The 19528-nt window shown below is 41.7% G+C and overlaps 1 protein-coding gene across 1 annotated transcript in view; it reads left to right on the top strand.

Annotated features, from left to right (window-relative positions):
* cspg4ba (chondroitin sulfate proteoglycan 4ba) overlaps nucleotides 1–19528 on the top strand; it is a 91966-nt gene that overhangs the window by 13609 nt on the left and 58829 nt on the right. The window contains exons 2-3 of the mRNA XM_055634126.1: nucleotides 14590–14753; nucleotides 14840–18358. Coding sequence (XP_055490101.1) covers nucleotides 14590–14753; nucleotides 14840–18358 — 3683 coding nt within the window. The remainder of the gene's footprint in view (nucleotides 1–14589; nucleotides 14754–14839; nucleotides 18359–19528) is intronic.

The raw sequence follows: 19528 nt of genomic DNA, 5'->3' as shown, positions 1-19528 counted from the left end.
TATCCCGTTACCAGATCCTGGCACCATTTATTTTTTAAATTACTGTTGCACCTTATACTTGTAGTAAGTCCATAAATGCAGACCACGTCTTTTGGAAGTGGTCTGCTTTGTCTGCGAGGAGGAGTCTCATATCTTCCAGGTGTAATGTTTCGAACATATTTGAAATCCACATTTTTATTGTTGGTATAGGAGCTTTTTTCCAGAATTTGAGTATAAGCGTTTTTTAAACGTTTAGTTCAGGGCTACCTTCCATTTTTCCAAAGATGATCCATTCTGCTTTTGGTTTCAGTTTTATTTTAAATAATTTTGTGAAGATTTCAAAGATTTCGATCTTCAGAATTTTTGGATTTTTATGCAAAAAACAAATGAGTGCGCTATGGTAGCTTCTTGAGACTGGCATTTATCACAAATGGGTGAGACGTTAGGGAAAAGTTTATTTATTTTGGTTTTTGAATAGTATAGTCTATGTAATGTTTTGCATTGAATTAGAGTATGTCTTACGTTAATCGAGCATTTATGCACATATAGTAAGTGTTTATCCCAGCTCTCTTTTGAATTTTTTTTATAGCTAGTTCTTGTTCCCAGTCTCTTCTAATACTGTCAGTTGTAGGTATTTCTATATTTAAAATAGTGTTATATAAGTATGATATTAAGTTTGCTGATTCGGCCTTTGTCTTCATTGCTTTGTAGAGTAGACTTGATGGGCCAAATGGCATAATTCTGATCCTTCCACTTTTCCCCATTCTTTTTAGACTCTCCGGGGTCCTACTTTAGTTTTGAGATACAAAGTCAAGATCGAACCTGGGTCTCTGGTGCTGTGAGAGCAGTATTTTTATTTAGTTTTTTACTTTAAATTATAATATCTGGAGTCTCTTGTGTTTCAATTTATTAATTGTTCCCCTTTATTCATGTTCAGGTTGTGCATATATAGTCAAGAGTAAAGAAAAGTCAAGAGAGTTTTATTGTCATGTGTCCCAGATAGGACAATGAAATTCTTGCTTGCAGCAGCACAACAGAATATTGTAAGCATCAATACAGAACAGTTCAGTGTGTCTATATACCATAGACCATATATATTACACAGAAATAAACCGATAAAATGAAGCTATATATAACAAACATCAGTGATTTCACCGGGTGGCACCAGCAATGGCTACCTCGCCAACAGTCTGTCTGTCCCTTCCTTCTTTGTTGTTTAATAGCATGTGTTAAATGTATGTCGTCAAGTCAAGAGTCAAAAGAGTTCATTGTCATGTGCCCCAGATAGGACAATTATATATACCTTCTACCTGATGGTAGCGGAGAGATGAGTGTGTGGCCAGGATGGTGTGGTGCCCTTGATGATACTGGCAGCCTTTTTGAGGCAGCGCCTGCGATAGATCCTCTCGATGGTAGGGAGGTCAGAGCCGATGATGAACTGGGCAGTGTTTACAACTTTTTGCAGCCTTTTCCGCTCCTGGACGCTCAGGTTGCCGAACCAAGCCACCTTGGGGAAACTTTTTCTAAACTCTTACCTCGACGGAGATGTGATTTTTTTTTTTTCCGTATCGTATCTCCGTCCGCACTGCGGCCAAACATCGAGGAGCTGACGGCTTCTGCTGGAGACTGACTTCGGGAAGCCCAATCACGGGAGTCTGAGGACTTACCATCGTGGTGCTCGCGAACTCTGGTTAGAGACCGACTTCGGGAGCTCCAAGCCGCAGGAGCTTCGACCACCCCGACGCGGGAGCTTCGATCGCCCCGACATGGGAGCTTCAATTGCTGGCTGTGGGAGCTTCGATTGCCCTGACTGCAGATGGTTTGACTGCCCCGAACGCAGGAGAATAACGAGGAAGAAGATTGGACTTTATTGCCTTCCATTACAGTGAGGAATGTGAAGAATCCGCTGTTGTGGATGTTTATTAACTTTTATGTAGTTGTGCGTCTTGCTTTTATTTAGTAATTCAAATTTCACTGTATCTTAATTGGTACATGTGACAATAAACTGACCTTGAAACCTTGCGATCCCAGCATTGACCCCTGCAGTAAACAGTCCCTAAATCTCCGTGCTTAACTATTCCTAATTATCTTTTAAGGTGATAATTGCTACATGGAATACACAATTATTTTATGTTTGTGTGATGATTCGGGTTCTCAGCATTTTCCGGAAGAAATTAAGACTAAAGTCATGCCCTTCTAATACATTATTAAAATGCATTCCTGGAGTGGATTCCCAATAGAAATAATAATTAGAGATGTTGTGTTTAAGAAGGAACTGCAGATGTTGGAAAATCAAAGGTAGACAAAAATGCTGGAGAAACTGAGCGAGTGAGGCAGCATCCATGGAGCGATGGAGATAGGCAACGTTTCGGGTCGAAACCCTTCTTCAGACTTAGGGATGTTGATTGATTTTGTGTTGATGCTCAGGATTTCGAAGATTCTTCACACAGTTGGGGGTGATACGAACTGCACCGATGGAGTAGGAGACCAATACAATTAGATGGAATTGCATTTAATTTCCAAAATAGTTTAGTTGTTTATTATCGTCATGTGTACTGAGGTACAGTGACAGAAGAATTTACAGATAAAAGGAATGATAATACTGGGTTAAGATTAGTAAATAACAGAGTCAATCCGCATTAAATGCAAATGGGAGCAGTGTAGAATTATTTCACGCTTGAATAATTGTCCAAACTATCAGAGGTAAGCAGTTGGGTTATGTACACGTTTTACCTCAAAATACCTCCATGTGTATCATTAAAACATAGGCATCCCTATCCTTTTGATTCTCTGATCATTCTTGTTGCTGACAAAAATACAAAATCCTGTTGTTGCAGCCTCCAGTCAGTTTTCAGAGCTTTTAATTTGCCATGCTTTTTTTTTCCTGCATCAAACGAAAGTATTTAAACATTTAGTTCCCTTACTCTTTCATTGAGTAAAAACATTCTAATGATAACTTACCTTGCAATGTTTTTAGTTGTTGATAAGCTATTCTTAAAAGTCCTTAGATGTGGCAATTTTTCAAACTTGGGCTGATAAATGAGAAGATATTTGTGTCACACAAAGTAATCTCCAACACGAGCTTATCTACCATTCCTGACCAATTATTGACATTATCATTGAATCTCCCAGTGTCAATATTCTGTGAGATGCCTTGAGGGCAAACCTAATTGAGCTAGGATATAAATAGAGCAGGTCATATTTGTGCATTTTGCAGTAAATGTCACTTCTCCTGGCTCCCAAAGTCACTCTTAAATCGCTTGCCTGGATGTACAACTTCAATTAAAAAAAAAACAATGAATTCACCAGCATACTAAACATCTGCTATGTTGATGAGACCGCACTCTGAATATTGTGCACACACCTGGTCTCCCAGCTGTAAGAAATATGTCTTTAAATTGGAAAGGTGCAGAGAAGATTCATGAGGATGTTACCGGACCTTTTGGGGGCTTTAGTTTTCAGGATAGGCTGGGACCTTTTTCCCTGGAGCATAGGAGGCTGAGAGGTGACCTTAGATCATAGAACAGGTCCTTCAGCCCACAAATCTTGTGCCAAACTTGATGCCTAATTGAACCAACTGCTTCTACCTGCATGTGATCCATATCCCATCATTCCCAATATATTCAAATGCCTATCTAAAACACCACCATCATTTCTCTTAACCACCACTATCATATATGCTTTCATCACCTCCTCTGTCAATACAATCCAGGCACCTGTCACTCTGTTCATATCTATCTATATATATATAAAACTCTCGTCCCATCCGACCGCCTGCCGTCCGGCGCCCTTCCTGCCTTTCGATTCGTTCCCGCCGTGCGATGTCACAATGCCCGATGCTCGCAGACGTCCAAACGCGATGCCCGACGCTCGCAGACGTCCAATCAGAATGGATCCATTTACATGTAAGGCTTCCAGCCGCATTTCTTCCTTTGATTCCCTGCAACTCCGAAACCAGACGCAGAATCGCCGACATCTTTTCCATTTCGGTAGAGATTTCACTTTTCTTTCAAAGTATCCGCTCCTCATTACATTTCGTCGTGTTTAAGTACACGTTTTTAATCAAATTCTTTCCCCCCCCCCCCCAATATTTCAAAAATAAACTGGCTTCTCACCCATAGAAGCAGCACCAGCCCCAGCCCATGGTGAACGTTCCATCGTGTGATGTCACAATGCCCAATGCTCAAATACATTGTTGCCATAGAGGGAGTACAGAGAAGGTCCACCAGACAGATTCCTGGAATGTCACGACTTTCAAATGACTGGATAGACTCGCCTTGTACTCGCTAGATTTTAGAAGATTGAGGGGGTATCTTATAGAAACGTATAAAATTCTTAAGGGGTTGGACAGGCTAGATGCAGGAAGATTGTTCCGGATGTTGGGGAAGACCAGAACAAGGGGTCACAATTTAAGGATAAGGGGGAAATCCTTTAGGACAGAGATGAGAAAAACATTTTTCACACAGATAGTGGTGAGTCTCTGGAGCTCTCTGCCACAGAAGGTAGTTGAGGCCAGTTCATTGGCTATATTTAAGAGGGAGTTAGATGCGGCCCGTGTGGCTAAAGGGATCAGGGGGTATGGAGAGAAGGCAGGTACAGGATACTGAGTTGAATGATCAGCCATGATCATATTGAATGGCGGTGCATGCTCGAAGGGCAGAATGGACTACTCCTGCACTTAATTTCTATGTTTCTATGTTTCCCTCTCCTCACCCCTCTCCCTCTCACACCCATCTCTCTCTCTCTCCCCCACCCCCCTCCCCTCTCTACCACCACCCCCTTCCCTCTACCCCGCTGTCCCTCTTTCACCACTACCCCTACCCCTCCCTCCCCACTCTTCCACTTCTATCCCCTTACCCCACGCCTCTCCCACCCCCCCCCCCTCTCTCTTCCCCTCCCTTCCCCTCTCTCCCCCCCACCCTTCCTCCTACCCCTCTGTTCCTCTTCCACCACTCGCCATCCCTCTTCCACCACCCCCGCTACCCCTCTACCCCTCCCTTCCTCCCCACCCTTCCACTTCTCTTCCCTTCTCTCTCCCCCCCCTCTCCCTCTCGTCACCCCTCTCCCCCTCTCCCATCCCTCTCTCCCCCCACCCCCTTCCCTCTCTACCCCCCCCCCTTCCCCTATCCCTCTTCCATCACTCCCCCCTACCCCTCCCTCCCTCCTCCCTCCCCACTCTTCCACTTCTCTCCCCCCTTCCCCTCTACTCTCGCTCCCCACTCTTTCCCCACTCTTCTCTCTCCCCATCCCCCTCTCTCACCCCCTACCCCCGCTCTCCTTTCTCTCCCAAATCTGTCCCGTTTCCTCCTCCTCTCCCCTCCCCTTTTCTCACCCCCCCCTCCTCCCACGTGTGTTTGGGGGGTGGTTAAGGTTGGTGTGATGCCCCCCCCCCCCCCCCCCCCCCCCCGCAAACGCCGTTGGGGAAACAGACCCAACAGGTCTGCACTTGGTCTAGTTTTTAGGGGGACAAGTTTTATTTTTAAAACTTGTCCCTCTCATCTCTTTAAACTTTCCCCCTCTGACCTTAAAGTTATGCATTTTGGTATTTTACATTTTCACTCTGGGGGGGGGGGGAAGGGAAAGGTTCTGACTTTACTCTAACTTGCAGAGTTTATTGCGAGGGTGGCAGAAAAAGTGGATAGTCAGTCTTTTTCACTGGGTGGAGTAGCTTCTGTTACCTTAAACCATATGGTTGTGTGTGGCTTTCAGACTCAGACCTGTCACGAGATGTGCCCGATTTTCTTGGCTTTCAATATGCATGGCCTGTTCATTACTTGACAACCCCTAGGACATCATGTATGAATAGATTTACTAATGGCAGATGCACGGACAACTTTTACTGAGCCACCATGAGCTGTTTGCTAGCTCCAAATTACAAAATGAATAATCTGATATCCTAGTGACCATTTGTCATCATTCTTTTCAATTTTTTTATTAATTTAAGTATAAGTGCATACCTTGATTGTTGCTCTACTTGTAATGTGGATCAAATCTGCCTCCGTAGATTTCAGCTCTATAATTGGCAAGTGGAAAAATATTGGCTATTAATGATGAAAATGTGGAAGGGGAAGTGACTACAGGAAAAGTTACAAAAGACTCCTGAATTAATGGGAAGGAAAGTTTGAGAAGGGATAAGAGAGAAAGGTCAGGGGTAATAGTGACCGGTGTGAGAGGGGAGGTGAACACCGAAGTTAAAGTGTTGCATGGATGCGTGAAGTATAAGAAATAAAGTGGATGACCTTAGGCTCAGTTACAGATTGACAAGTATGATGTGGGAATTACAGAGACATGGCTGCAAGAGGACCAGGGCTGGGAACTAAATATTCAGGGATATACATCCTGTCGAAAAAACAGACAGGTAGGCAGAGGGGGTGGGGTAGCTCTGTTGGTAAGGAATGAAATTCAGTCCCTTCCGAGGGGTGACATAGAATAGGTAGAGTCAGTATGGATAGAACTGAGAAATTGTAAGGGTAAAAAGTCCCTAATGGGAGTTATCTACAGGCCATATAACAATTACAGCACGGAAAACAGGCGATCTCGGCCCTTCAAGTCCGTGCCGAGCACTTATTTTCCCCTAGTCCCATCTACCTGCACTCAGACCATAGCCCTCCATTCCTTTCCCGTCCATATACCTATCCAATTTATTTTTAAATGATAATATCAAACCTGCCTCCACCACTTCCACTGGAAGCTCATTCCACACAGTAACCACTCTCTAAGTAAAGAGGTTCCCCCTCATGTTACCCCTAAACTTCTGTCCCTTAATTCTCAAGTCATGTCCTCTTGTTTGAATCTTCCCTACTCTCAATGGGAAAAGCTTATCCACGTCAACTCTGTCTATCCCTCTCATCATTTTAAAAACCTCTATCAAGTCCCCCCTTAACCTTCTGCGCTCCAAAGAATAAAGACCTAACTTGTTCAACTTTTCTCTGTAACTCAGTTGCTGAAACACAGGCAACATTCTAGTAAATCTCCTCTGTACTCTCTATTTTGTTGACATCCTTCCTATAATTGTACACCATACTCCAGAATTGGCCTCACCAATGCCTTGTACAATTTTAAAATTACATCCCAACTTCTATACTCAATGCTCTGATTTATAAAGGCCAGCACACCAAAAGCTTTCTTTACCACCCTATCTACATGAGATTCCACCTTCAGGGAACTATGCACAGTTATTCCTAGATCCCTCTGTTCAACTGCATTCCTCAATTCGCTACCATTTACAATGTACGTCCTATTTTGATGTGTCCTGCCAAGATGTAGCACCTCACACTTATCAGCATTAAACTCCATCTGCCATCTTTCAGCCCACTCTTCCAAATGGCCTAAATCTCTCTGTAGACTTTGAAAATCGACTTCATTATCCACAATACCACCTAAATTAGTATCATCTGCATACTTACTAATCCAATTTACCACACCATCATCCAGATCATTGATGTACATGACAAACAACAGTGGACCCAACACAGATCCCTGAGGCACCCCATTAGTCACCGGCCTCCAACCTGACAAACAGTTATCCACCATTACTCTCTGGCATCTCCCATTCAGCCACTGTTGAATCCATCTTGCTACTCCACCATCAATACCCAACAATTGAACCTTCTTAACCAACCTTCCATGAGGAACCTTGTCAAAGGCCTTACTGAAGTCCATATAGACAACATCCACTGCTTTACCCTCATCAATTTCCCTGGTAACCTCTTCAAAAAGTTCAAGAAGATTAGTCAAACATGACCTTCCAGGCACAAATCAATGTTGACTGTTCAATCAGACCCTGTTTATCCCGATGCTTATATATATATTATCTCTAAGTATCCTTTCCATTAATTTGCCCACCACTGACGTCAAACTAACAGGTCTATAATTGCTAGGTTTACTCTTAGAACCCTTTTTAAACAATGGAACAACATGCACAGTACGCCAATCCTCCGGCACTATTCCCGTTTCTAATGACATTTGAAATATTTACATAGAAACATAGAAATTAGGTGCAGGAATAGGCCATTCGGCCCTTCGAGCCTGCACCGCCATTCAATATGATCATGGGTGATCATCCAACTCAGTATCCCGTACCTGCTTTCTCCATACCCTCTGATCCCCTTAGCCAGAAGGGCCACATCTAACTCCCTCTTAAATATGGCCAATGAACTGGCCTCGACTACCCTCTGTGGCAGAGAGTTCCAGAGATTCACCACTCTCTGTGTGAAAAAAGTTCTTCTCATCTCGGTTTTAAAGGATTTCCCCCTTATTCTTAAGCTGTGACCCCTTGTCCTGGACTTCCCCAACATCGGGAGCAATCTTCCTGCATCTAGCCTGTCCAACCCCTTAAGAATTTTGTGAGTTCTATAAGATCCCCTCTCAATCTCCTATATTCTAGAGAGTATAAACCAAGTTTATCCAGTCTTTCTTCATAAGACAGTCCTGACATCCCAGGAATCAGTCTGGTGAACCTTCTCTGCACTCCCTCTATGGCAATAATGTCCTTCCTCAGATTTGGAGACCAAAACTGTACGCAATACTCCAGGTGTGGTCTCACCAAGACCCTGTACAAATGCAGTAGAACCTCCTTGCTCCTATACTCAAATCCTTTTGCTATGAAAGCTAACATACCATTCGCTTTCTTCACTGCCTGCTGCACCTGCATGCCTACTTTCAATGACTGGTGTACCATGACACCCACGTCTCGCTGCATCTCCCCTTTTCCTAGTCGGCCACCATTTAGATAATAGTCTGCCTTCCTGTTTTTGCCACCAAAATGGATAACCTCACATTTATCCACATTATACTGCATCTGCCAAACATTTGCCCACTCACCCAGCCTATCCAAGTCACCTTGCAGTCTCCTAGCATCCTCCTCACAGCTAGCACTGCTCCCCAGCTTAGAGTCATCCGCAAACTTGGAGATATTGCCTTCAATTCCCTCATCCAGATCATTAATATATATTGTAAATAGCTGGGGTCCCAGCACTGAGCCATTTCTGTACCCCACTTGTCACTGCCTGCCATTGTGAAAAGGACCCATTTACTCCTACTCTTTGCTTCCTGTTTGCCAGCCAGTTCTCTATCCACATCCACAATTCTGTCATAGCCCCTTCTATTTCTACAAACAGTGGCCTGGATATAGGGTGCAAGTTGGATTGGGAGTTAAAATTGGCATGTTGTAAAGATAATGCTACGGTGGTTATGGGAGATTTCAACATGCAGGTAGACTAGGAAAATCAGGTTGGTACTGCACCCCAAGAAAGGGAGTTTCTGGAGTGCTTCCGAGATGGATTCTTAGAGCTGCTTGTACCAGGGAGAAGGCAATCCTGGATTTTGTGTTGTGCAATCTACCAGATTTGATAAGGGAACTCAAGGTAAAGGAGGAGTGACTATAATATGATGTTTTAATGTATAATTTAAGAGGGAGAATGGAAAATCAGAAGTGTCAGTATTACAGTTGAGCAAAGAGGACTATGGAGGCATGAGGGAGGAGCTGGTCAAAGTTGACTGGAAAGAGATCCTAGCAGGGATGACAGTGGAACGACAATGGCAGGATTTTGAAACACAGAAAATAGGTGTAGGAGGAGGCCATTTGGCCCTTTGAGTCTGCACCGTCATTCATTGTAATCATGACTGATCAGCCACAATCAGTAACCCATGCCTGCCTTCTCCCCATATCCCTTGATTCCGCTAGCCTCTAGAGCTCTATCTAACTCTCTTTTAAATCCATCCAGTGAATTGGCCTCTACTGCACTGTGTGTCAGAGAATTCCACAAATTCACAACTCTGGGTGAAAATTTTTTTTTCTCATCTCAGTTTTAAATGGCCTCCCCTTTCTTCTTAGACTGTGGCCCCTGGTTCTGGACTCCCCCAACATTGCGAAATTTTTTCCTGGATCTAGCTTGTCCAGTCCTCTTATAATTCTATACGTTTCTATAAGATTCCCTCTCATCCTTCTAAATTCCAGTGAATACAACCCCAGTCTTTCCAATCTTTCCTCGTATGACAGTCCCACCATCCTGTGGATGAACCTCGTGAACCTACGCTGCACTCCCTCAATAACAAGGATGTCCATCCACAAATTAGGGCACATATCTGGGAATAATACAGAAGGTGCAGTATCAGTTCTTTCTAAAGAGGAAGAAAGATTCCAAGGGGAGTAAGAGGCGACCGTGGGTGACAAGGGAAGTCAAGGACAGTATAAAAATAAAAGCAAAGTATAACATTGTAAAGATGAGCAGGAAGCCAGAGGACTGGGAAACTTTTAAAGAGCAACAGAAGATAACCAAAAAAGGCAATAAAAGATAAGGTACGAAGGAAAGCTAGTCAAGAATATAAAGGAGGATAGGTATGTGAGGAGGAAAAAATTGGTTAAGACAAATGTAGGTCCCTTGAAGACAGAAACAGCTGCATTTATTATGGGGAAACAAGGAAATGGCAGACGAGTTGAACAAGTACTTTGTTTGTGTCTTCCTTAGTGAAGACAGATCCAATCTCCCAAATGTACTAGTGACCAGACATAGGGTGACGGAGGAACTGAAGGAAATTCACATTAGGCAGGAAATGGTGTTGGGTAGGCTGATGGGACTGAAGGCTGATAAATCCACAGGGCCTGATGGTCTGCATCCCAGGGTACTTAAGGAGGTGGCTCTAGAAATCATGTTCGCATTGGTGATCATTTTCCAATGTTCTATAGATTAAGGATCAGTTTCTGTAGATTGGAGGGTTGCTAATGTTATCCCACTATTTAAAAAAGGAGTGAGAGAGAAAACGGGAAATTATAGACCAGTTAACCTGACATCGGTGGTGGGGAAGATGCTGGAGTCAATTATAAAAGATGAAATAGCGGCACATTTGGATAGCAGTAGCAGGATCTGTCTGAGTCAGCATGGATTTACGAAGGGGAAATCATGCTTGGCTAATCTTCTGGAATTGTTTGAGGATGTAACTCAGAAAATGGACAAAGAAGAACCAGTGGATGTAGTGTACAAGGACTATTTGAAAGCCTTTGATAAGGTTCCACATATTTGATTAGTGGGCAAAATGAGAACACATGGAATTGGGGGCTTTCAAGAGAAGCTTCTCTTAGGCTGTGGGCCGAGAAGCTTTATTCCAGTGTTTCGTGACCCAAGTCACAGAACGACATGAAATTTTCACATATTGTGAAAAAAAATTATATAAATCACCCCTGAAACTCGTCATGAACAAGACTTGCACATTTTTTATTAAATTAGAGAAAAACCGGAAACATTTTGTGTATTTTTAGTCCAATCAAAGCACCTTTAACATTGAGTTGTCTGCCAGTTGGCCAATCACGCGCTTTGTTTCAGGCTAGCACACATCATAGCTGAGAGGGCTTCACTGATGCCTGTTTTACTGGAGATTCTGATGAAGGTTCTTTGTCGTGGAAACTTGCAGCAGGGTAATTGAATTTAGTGAGAAAAGCACTTAGAAGTTTGAAAAATGTGCAGCTATGTGGATAGAAGTGGAAGAAAGTCTTGAAAGAAAAGTTCCTGCTGAGCACAAAGTTGTGAAACTTTGTGAATCAACTCAAACTGAAAGGTAAGATCTAAAGTCTGAATTTATGAAAATTAATCTGTATGGACTTTAATTTAATTGCACCCTTTATAATGTCAAAAAATGAGATTTGGAGGCTGTACATTCACTCATTCATTCAATCATCATTCATTCACTCACTCATTCAATCCTTCATTCATACCTTCAATCATTCCTTCATTCATCCTTCATTCAATCAATCATTCACTCACTCATTCAATCATTCAATCATTCACTTATTCATTCATTCATGAAGTTGAGGGCCTAAACTATATGTATCAATAACAAGGTAAATTAAACATTTTCACTAATGCCAGCTTGTTGTAGAATAATAAGTCTTAATCATCTAATCTCGTTGCTGCCTGCGATAACTTACCGGGAAAAGGTGCTCCGATCGCGGGGCCTATGTATTTGACATAGTGAAGCCGCGGTCTCAATGAAAAAGCGGCCGATTCGCGAACGCGGAGCCGCGGATCTTCTCCGCGGGCGGTGGTGGGGGGGGTGTACATAGTGCTGTCCATAGCGGCCGTTTCCAGGAAAACGGAGGAATATATCTATCTGGAATATATATATATATATATAGGTATAATAATATATTATATTATTATACCTATATTAGTATCTGGAATATTACAATCTGGAATATATATATGTATAATGATATATTATATTATTATACCTATATTACTATCTGGAATAGATATAGTTATAATAATATATATTATATTATTATACCTATATTAGTATCTGGAATATTACAATCTGGAATATATATATGTATAATAATATAATATATTATATTATTATACCTACATTACTATCTGGAATAGATATAGTTATAATAATATATTATATTATTATACCTATATTACTATCTGGAATATTACTATCTGGAATATATATATGTATAATGATATATTATATTATTATACCTATATTACTATCTGGAATATGTATAGGTATAATGATATATAGTTTAAATGGATTGCAACACGGAAATAAGCTGCCCATCGTGTAATATGGGCATTGGCCACTAGATGGCGCTTACTTTCTCATTTTCTAATTAGTTTAATTAATTAATGTGCAACTTTCGGCAATGACGAGTTATGACATCCTTCTCAATTATATTTCATCTAAATCTGTGGAAAATTTCATGTAGTTTGGTGACTTGGGTCACGAAAACTGAGTTCTAGATACATTTTTGATGCTCGGCCCACAGCCTATCTGGATGCTTTCAAGAGAGAGTTAGATAGAGCTCTTAAAGATAGCAGAGTTGAGGGATATGAAGAGAAGGCAGGAACAGGGTACTGATTGTGGATGATCAGCCATGATCACAGTGAATGGTGGTGCTGGCTCGAAGGACCGAATGGCCTGCTCCTGCACCTATTGTCTACATTTCAGGGCTCTCACATAACTTTTTTTTCCCTGTTGCCAGCCGGGCAACCTGGGCAGCTTTTTAAGTTGCCAAATTACAGTTTAGGTGGTCATTTAAGATGGCTTGCACGATGCGTGCTCGGACGAAGTGTGTAGTTACCAATCGGAATTATGCTCAATGAAGCATTCTCATATTATTTCTGCTTCAAATAAAGTCACAAACTAAATATATTCACCAATCAGGACATGATATATATCACAATGACATGCAGCAAAATTATAATACAGTATCTCAACTCTTTTTACACATTGCAATGAATCCAATTTCTATTATTTCTTTCCACTTCCAAACAAAAGTGTGGTTGGCTTATTCACCGTATGATCAACCTCGGTGAGACCAAGCGCAGGCTTGGCGATCGCTTCGCACAACACCTACACTCAGTTCGCAATAACCATCCTGATCTCCCGGTGGCTCGGCCATTCAACTCCCCCTCCCATTCTGAATCCAACTTTTCTATCCTGGGCCTCCTCCAAGGCCATAGTGAGGCCCACCGCAAATTGGAGGAACGGCACCTCATATTTTGCTTGGATAGATTACACAAAAGCGGTAGGAACATTGGCATCTCCAATTGCAGGTAGTCCTTGTTTTCTCCCTCCTTCTGCTCCCATTCCCAGCTCTCCCACAGCCTACTGTCTCCGCCTCTCCCTTTCTTTATTCCGTCCCCCCTGACATCAGTCTGAAGAAGTGTCTCGACCCGAAACGTCGCCTATTCCTTTGCTCCATAGATGCTGCCTCACCCGCTGATTTTCTCCAGCTTTTTTGTCTACCACCCATTCACACAAGTGTACCCACTTTCCTCGCCCACTTCCTACACATTAGGGGCAATTTTACAGAGACAAGTTAACCTACAAAGCCAATTGGGATGTGGGAGGAAACCCCACGCTTGCAGGGAGAATTTGCAAATTCAACATAGTGCTCGAGGACAGGATCGAACACAGATCTCTGGAGTGTGAGGCAGCAAGTCTACCAGCTGTCTTCGGTATAAACCAGTATCTGCAGTGCCAAGCCGGGCAAAATGACTCGGCAGCACTTTGGGTGGTCATTCGGGCCATGCATTTTTCTAATATATCACGTGGTAAGTTTAATGATGACTTTATGAACTAACTTACTATAATGTTAGCCACCATTAACATGTGAAAAATAGATTTTGCTAGTGTAATTACTCCAGTTTTCTTTTACATTGTCAGTTTAAATCAATTCCATATACTTTGTCAATTTCAGTAGAGCTTGCAAGGTCAGCATTTATTACCTTTAAGGAGGTGCTGGTGAGCAGCCAGTTGTCTGATCAGAAGCTATCAACATTTTGAGACTATAATAGTGATGTTTGACTGTATTAAATCCACAGGACTTCTTTCACTGGTTAGCTTTTCAGCTGTGGTGGCAAAGGCCATTAATGGCCTGAATGTATGATGCTGAGCATTGAAACAGTAGGTCGTGTTCGTCTTCTGCTGCCAAAGTTGGGACGGGTCCTGCCTAAAACTGCACTGTAAATGGCGGCATTTCTATATTTTCAATTTGCTGACTTTTATTATGATTGGTTGCACTGCAGGTGTTTGAAGTGTAACCTCAAGTAAAGACTTTTGTTGCATTTAATGATTCACAAGATGTTTTCCTTTAATTTTTTTCAGCATCTTTTTTTGGAGAGAGCTATGTGCATCTGAAAATAGCAGAGGCCTCCAGCAAGTCGTCATTAAGTTTACAATTTCAAACCGCAAAATCAAGTGGATTACTTTTCCTTGCGGCAGGGGAAACCAATTACTGGTTGGTGGAGCTATGGTCTGGGCATGTACAGGTATGCTGATTATGGGGAAAATTGGAGCAGTGTTTTAAATTGATGTTCATCACTCCTGCTTTAATTGTGTGTTTTGCTCTTCTTAGGTAAAATTGGAGCTTGGTTCTGGTGAAAAGGTTCTCCGCTCTGAAAGAGGGGTGGAGCTAAATGATTTGGCATTGCACATGTTGGAAGTACACCATGAAGGTGATGATGTGACTCTGATAATCGACAAGCACAACACTAGTGTGAAGATTCCAGAGCGCCATGAACTTAACATTCAACATGGCATTTATGTAGGAGGTACTGGTGAGTTTGATAAACCTTACCTGGAAGGAGCTGCAGATTCATTCCGCGGTTGCATTGATGAGGTGGTTTTCAACCAGTACGACATCTTGTCCTCTTTGAGAACATATTCCGGCTTTAAATTTGTTCATGAGGTTTCAGCGGGCTGCAGTGATGATTTTTTTGCTGAAGACAGCGATCCTATCAGTCTATTTAGTTACAAATCGTATCTTGAATTTACTACATGGAATGCACAAGAGGAAGCAGTGTTTGAATGTGCTGTAAGCACTGCTGAGCCATTGGGACTGTTGCTATATAATGCTGGCCAACAAGGTGATTTTATTACGATGGAGATTGCAGAGGGATTGATTCGAGTGGTTGTTGGGAAATCTGGAAAGACGACACACCTCACTTCTCCAAGTCAAGTTAATGACAACATTTGGCATTACATTAAGCTGCAAGTGACATCTAAGCGTATTTATCTCACTGTGGATAAGGAAACCATAAAAGCTACTCTGAGTCCTCGTGGCAAAAATCTTAAGCTGTGGGGTCCACTGTTTATTGGCGGCATTGATGAAAGCAACCGTGTTGAGGTCTTGAAGATTGGTCTTCAGTCCCTTGCAGGAAGAAAAGCAAGAGGAGGATCCTTCAGGGGTTGCCTAAAGGATATCAAAGCAAACTCAGAGAACAAAAGCTTGAAAAACGTGCTTGCGACAAAAGATATTTCAGCTGGATGCACAGCGGTGAAAGAACTTTCTTCAACCGCGAAAACGACCCCTGCGCAAATTCAAGTTATTTCAACAACTTCCACTCTGCAGAAGGCACTTAAATCCACAGAAAAGCCGAAGACGAAGAAATTCCTGACTCTCAACAATCTAGTAGTTGCAGAGGGAGGACAGGCAGCGCTAGAGACTAAACACATACAATTGAACCTGGAGTTCAGTAAGTTAGGTCTACAACAGTCACAAATAGTATTTAAGATAGCAAAGCATCCAAAGCATGGAAATCTGAAATTGGACACTGATTCAGAGCATGAGCAGAATTCATTCACATTGTCGGACCTCTGGCATGAAAAAGTACTTTATGTTCATGATGGATCTGAGCATTCCCATGATCAGTTCTTGTTTTCTGTCATTACAAATAACATGTCCCCAAAACACCTGAAAGGAGACAAGCTGTATATTTTTAACATTACTATAACTCCAACCAATGATGCTCCAGAGCTTGTCCTTCCAGAAGGTAACATATTCAGTTTGCTAGAGAATTCCAAGAAATGTCTTGCCAGCAATGTGATTAAGGCCATTGATGTTGACACTAATTCAACAGAACTTCATTTCACCATTCTAGGTAATCTTAATGCAAATGCAGGATTTTTAGAAAATGCCATTAATCCAGGTACTCCTATCAGCACATTCTCCAACACTGATCTGGAAGAAGGAAACGTATACTACATTCACCGGGGTGTTCGTACCTCAAGGATTGTGTTGCGTGTCAGTGATGGGGATAGAGTGAGCAACACTGTCGTTTTGCGTGTAATGGCTGTACCTGTGGATTATAAAGTAGTCAATAATACAGGTATGGTAGTGAGACAGAGTGATGCAGCCTTAATCACCAATTACAATTTGTCAGTTGAAACTAATGCAGTTAATCAGGAAGTGGAAATACGTTATAATATTGCTAAACCTCCAACGTATGGAGAAATTCAACGCCTGCATTCTGGTGGGGAATGGAAGCAAACTAATTCTTTTTCTCAGCGATCAGTCGATCGGAGCCGAATACGATACTTTGGCATTTATCATAAAATTCAGACTAGAAATGTTACTGATATGTTCAAATTTAAAGTTATTATAGGGAGCAAAACGAGTGAGGAGCTGGTTTTTCCCGTAACCGTGAAGTGGTTTAATTTCAAGCTCCTAAAAAATCTGTGGTTGAAGATTAATAAAGGGAAGAAACAAGCGCTCACCTCTGAGAATCTCCACGCTGTCATAGAAGGTGTTGGCATCCCTGAGAGTGAGCTACGCTACATGTTGGTGACTGTACCCAAGAGAGGACAACTTCTGATGGATAGCAAGATATTAACACAGAATTCTTCTTTCAGTCAGAAAGATGTATCTGCTCAGAGGGTGGAATATGAACCAATTGGAAAGCTTCATGAAGACAAAGAAGACTTTTTCAGCTTTCAGCTTTCCTTCAAGCAAGTAGTATCAGTAAAACATAATTTCCGTATATTTATTAAAGCTGATGTCAATTCTATTAATTTAACAAATAATGGTCTCAATTTAGCAGAGGGAGAAGGAGAACTAATAACAAGAGCAGAATTATATGCAGAAACCTTGACCACTAAAAAGTTCTTGTACTCTATTGTACAGAGTCCCAGACATGGCAAATTGAAACGAATCAATCGCTCTGATTCAACTGATAGTAATGATAATATAACATCCTTTACTAATGAAGATATTGTTGGACATCGTCTCATGTATGTGCATGACAATTCTGAGTCTACACATGATGAGTTTATATTTGAGGCCACAGGCAATTCGGAAACTGGCTCTTTATCTGCTCTAGGGTCGTTCACCGTAACTATTCAACTAAAAAATGATGAGAAGCCCATTCGTGTTGTAGACAAAGTGTTCCATGTGGTAAGGAGTGGTCAACGGCTGTTAACCTCTGAAGATCTTCGCTACCATGATCCCGATTCGGACTTTAATGATGCGCAGTTGTTGTACACTCGCCGGGGTATCTCAAATGGTGACCTAGTTTCAGTAAATGACCACTCCAAAAAACTCTTCCAGTTCTCTCAAGAAGACCTTGAGAAGAAACGTGTTCTTTTTGTGCATCATGGTGCAGACAGTAGCAGATTTGTCTTGTTCGTTACTGATGGCAAACACTACACATCGTCTCTACTGGAAGTGAGAGCCTCTGATCCGTACATTCAAATAGCCAACAACACAGGTCTTCTGGTGCAGAAGGGACAAGGAGAGTCAATAACAACAGCCAATTTCAGTGTTAATACAAATCTTTACATCACAGACGAAAGTGAAATTATTTATAGAGTGTTTCTGTTACCAAAACATGGGGCACTGTATTTAAATGATATACGCACAGAGTCTTTCACACAGAATGATCTGAGGAAGGGAAGCGTCATGTACCGACATGACAACAGTAACAACCTTGTGGACATTTTCAATTTCACAATAAAGGTCAAGAATATGCTGCTGGATGGGGGTGTTAATGTTCGTATATACCTGGAAAGCCATCAGCGTGCTCCAAAAATTGTGCACAACAGCAATTTGTTGGTTGAGGAGGGAAAACCCGTGAAGATCAGCAAAACAAATCTGCAGGTGAGATGGCAGCAGAATGCATAGTTATTTGTGTTTTTATATTCCTAGTTAACATTCATTATCCTTGTCTGTTTCTCAAAACAATCCTTGAGAAAGAACCATTTTCTGCAACTGTGCTGGACTCTGACTTTGCTGTAGTGCCTCAAAGTCTTGTTTGCCCACACATGTTACCGTTGAATAAACAGGATGTTATTCTATAACTTCTAATGAAATGGGTCTTTCAAGATTGACATGCAGTGTTCATGTTGTAGAAATCCTGGTTCCTTACCAAGCCTATAAAATGCCCTGGTCTGCACATCATATTGTATGTTGCAATCTTTCAGTATTTATCTGACGTTATTTCCATGTTATTATTAAATGATGATGTATGTTGTATAGCATAAACTAGGCAGAAACTTAGTGATCCGACCTCTTCATTCTTAATGTGAGGAAAGAACTGCAGATGCTTGTTTAAATCGAAGGTAGACACAAAATGCTGGAGTGGATGGGGAGAGAAGGAAAGCAAGGGCTATTTGAAGTTGGAGATTTCCCTCTCCACCCCCTCCCCTTCCCAGTTCTCCCACCAGTCTTACAATCTCTGACTACATTCTATCTCTGTCCCGCCCACTCCCCTGACATCAGTCTCAAGAAGGGTCTCAACCCGAAACGTCACCCATTCCTTCTCTCCAGAGATGCTGCCTGCCATGTTGAGTTACTCCAGCATTTTCTGTCTACCCTCTTCATTCTTAATGTATGTGTGTGAGATATATATGATATGAGACTGAAGATCCAGGAATCTTGAACAAAAGAAAACAAACCTCTGGATGAACTCAGCAGGTCATACAGCATCTGTGGAATGAAATAGACAACATTTCAGATCTGGACCATTCTTTAGACTGATGGAATAGAAGGCGGATAAGAGCATAAAGAGAGATGAGGGGAAGGGGTGGAGCAAGATAGGGAGATACAGGTGAGATGGGGTTATTGGCAGATGGGTAGCAATAGTAATAATTTTATATATTGGTATATTATAACATATTTACCTTTTTGCATCAAACAAATATTTTTGAAAATCATTGAATATATAAACATTTTACTAACATTATAAAAACTAACAAACCAAAATATATATATTAAAAAGAAATGTGTAATTCACAATGGTTGGGTTAGAATCTTAATTACAAATTTTTT

Source organism: Leucoraja erinacea, chromosome 1, assembly GCF_028641065.1.
Source record: "Leucoraja erinacea ecotype New England chromosome 1, Leri_hhj_1, whole genome shotgun sequence".
Taxonomy (NCBI): Eukaryota; Metazoa; Chordata; class Chondrichthyes; order Rajiformes; family Rajidae; genus Leucoraja; species Leucoraja erinaceus.
The sequence above is the reverse complement of the archived record's forward strand: the minus strand, read 5'-3'. Positions and strand labels throughout refer to the sequence as shown.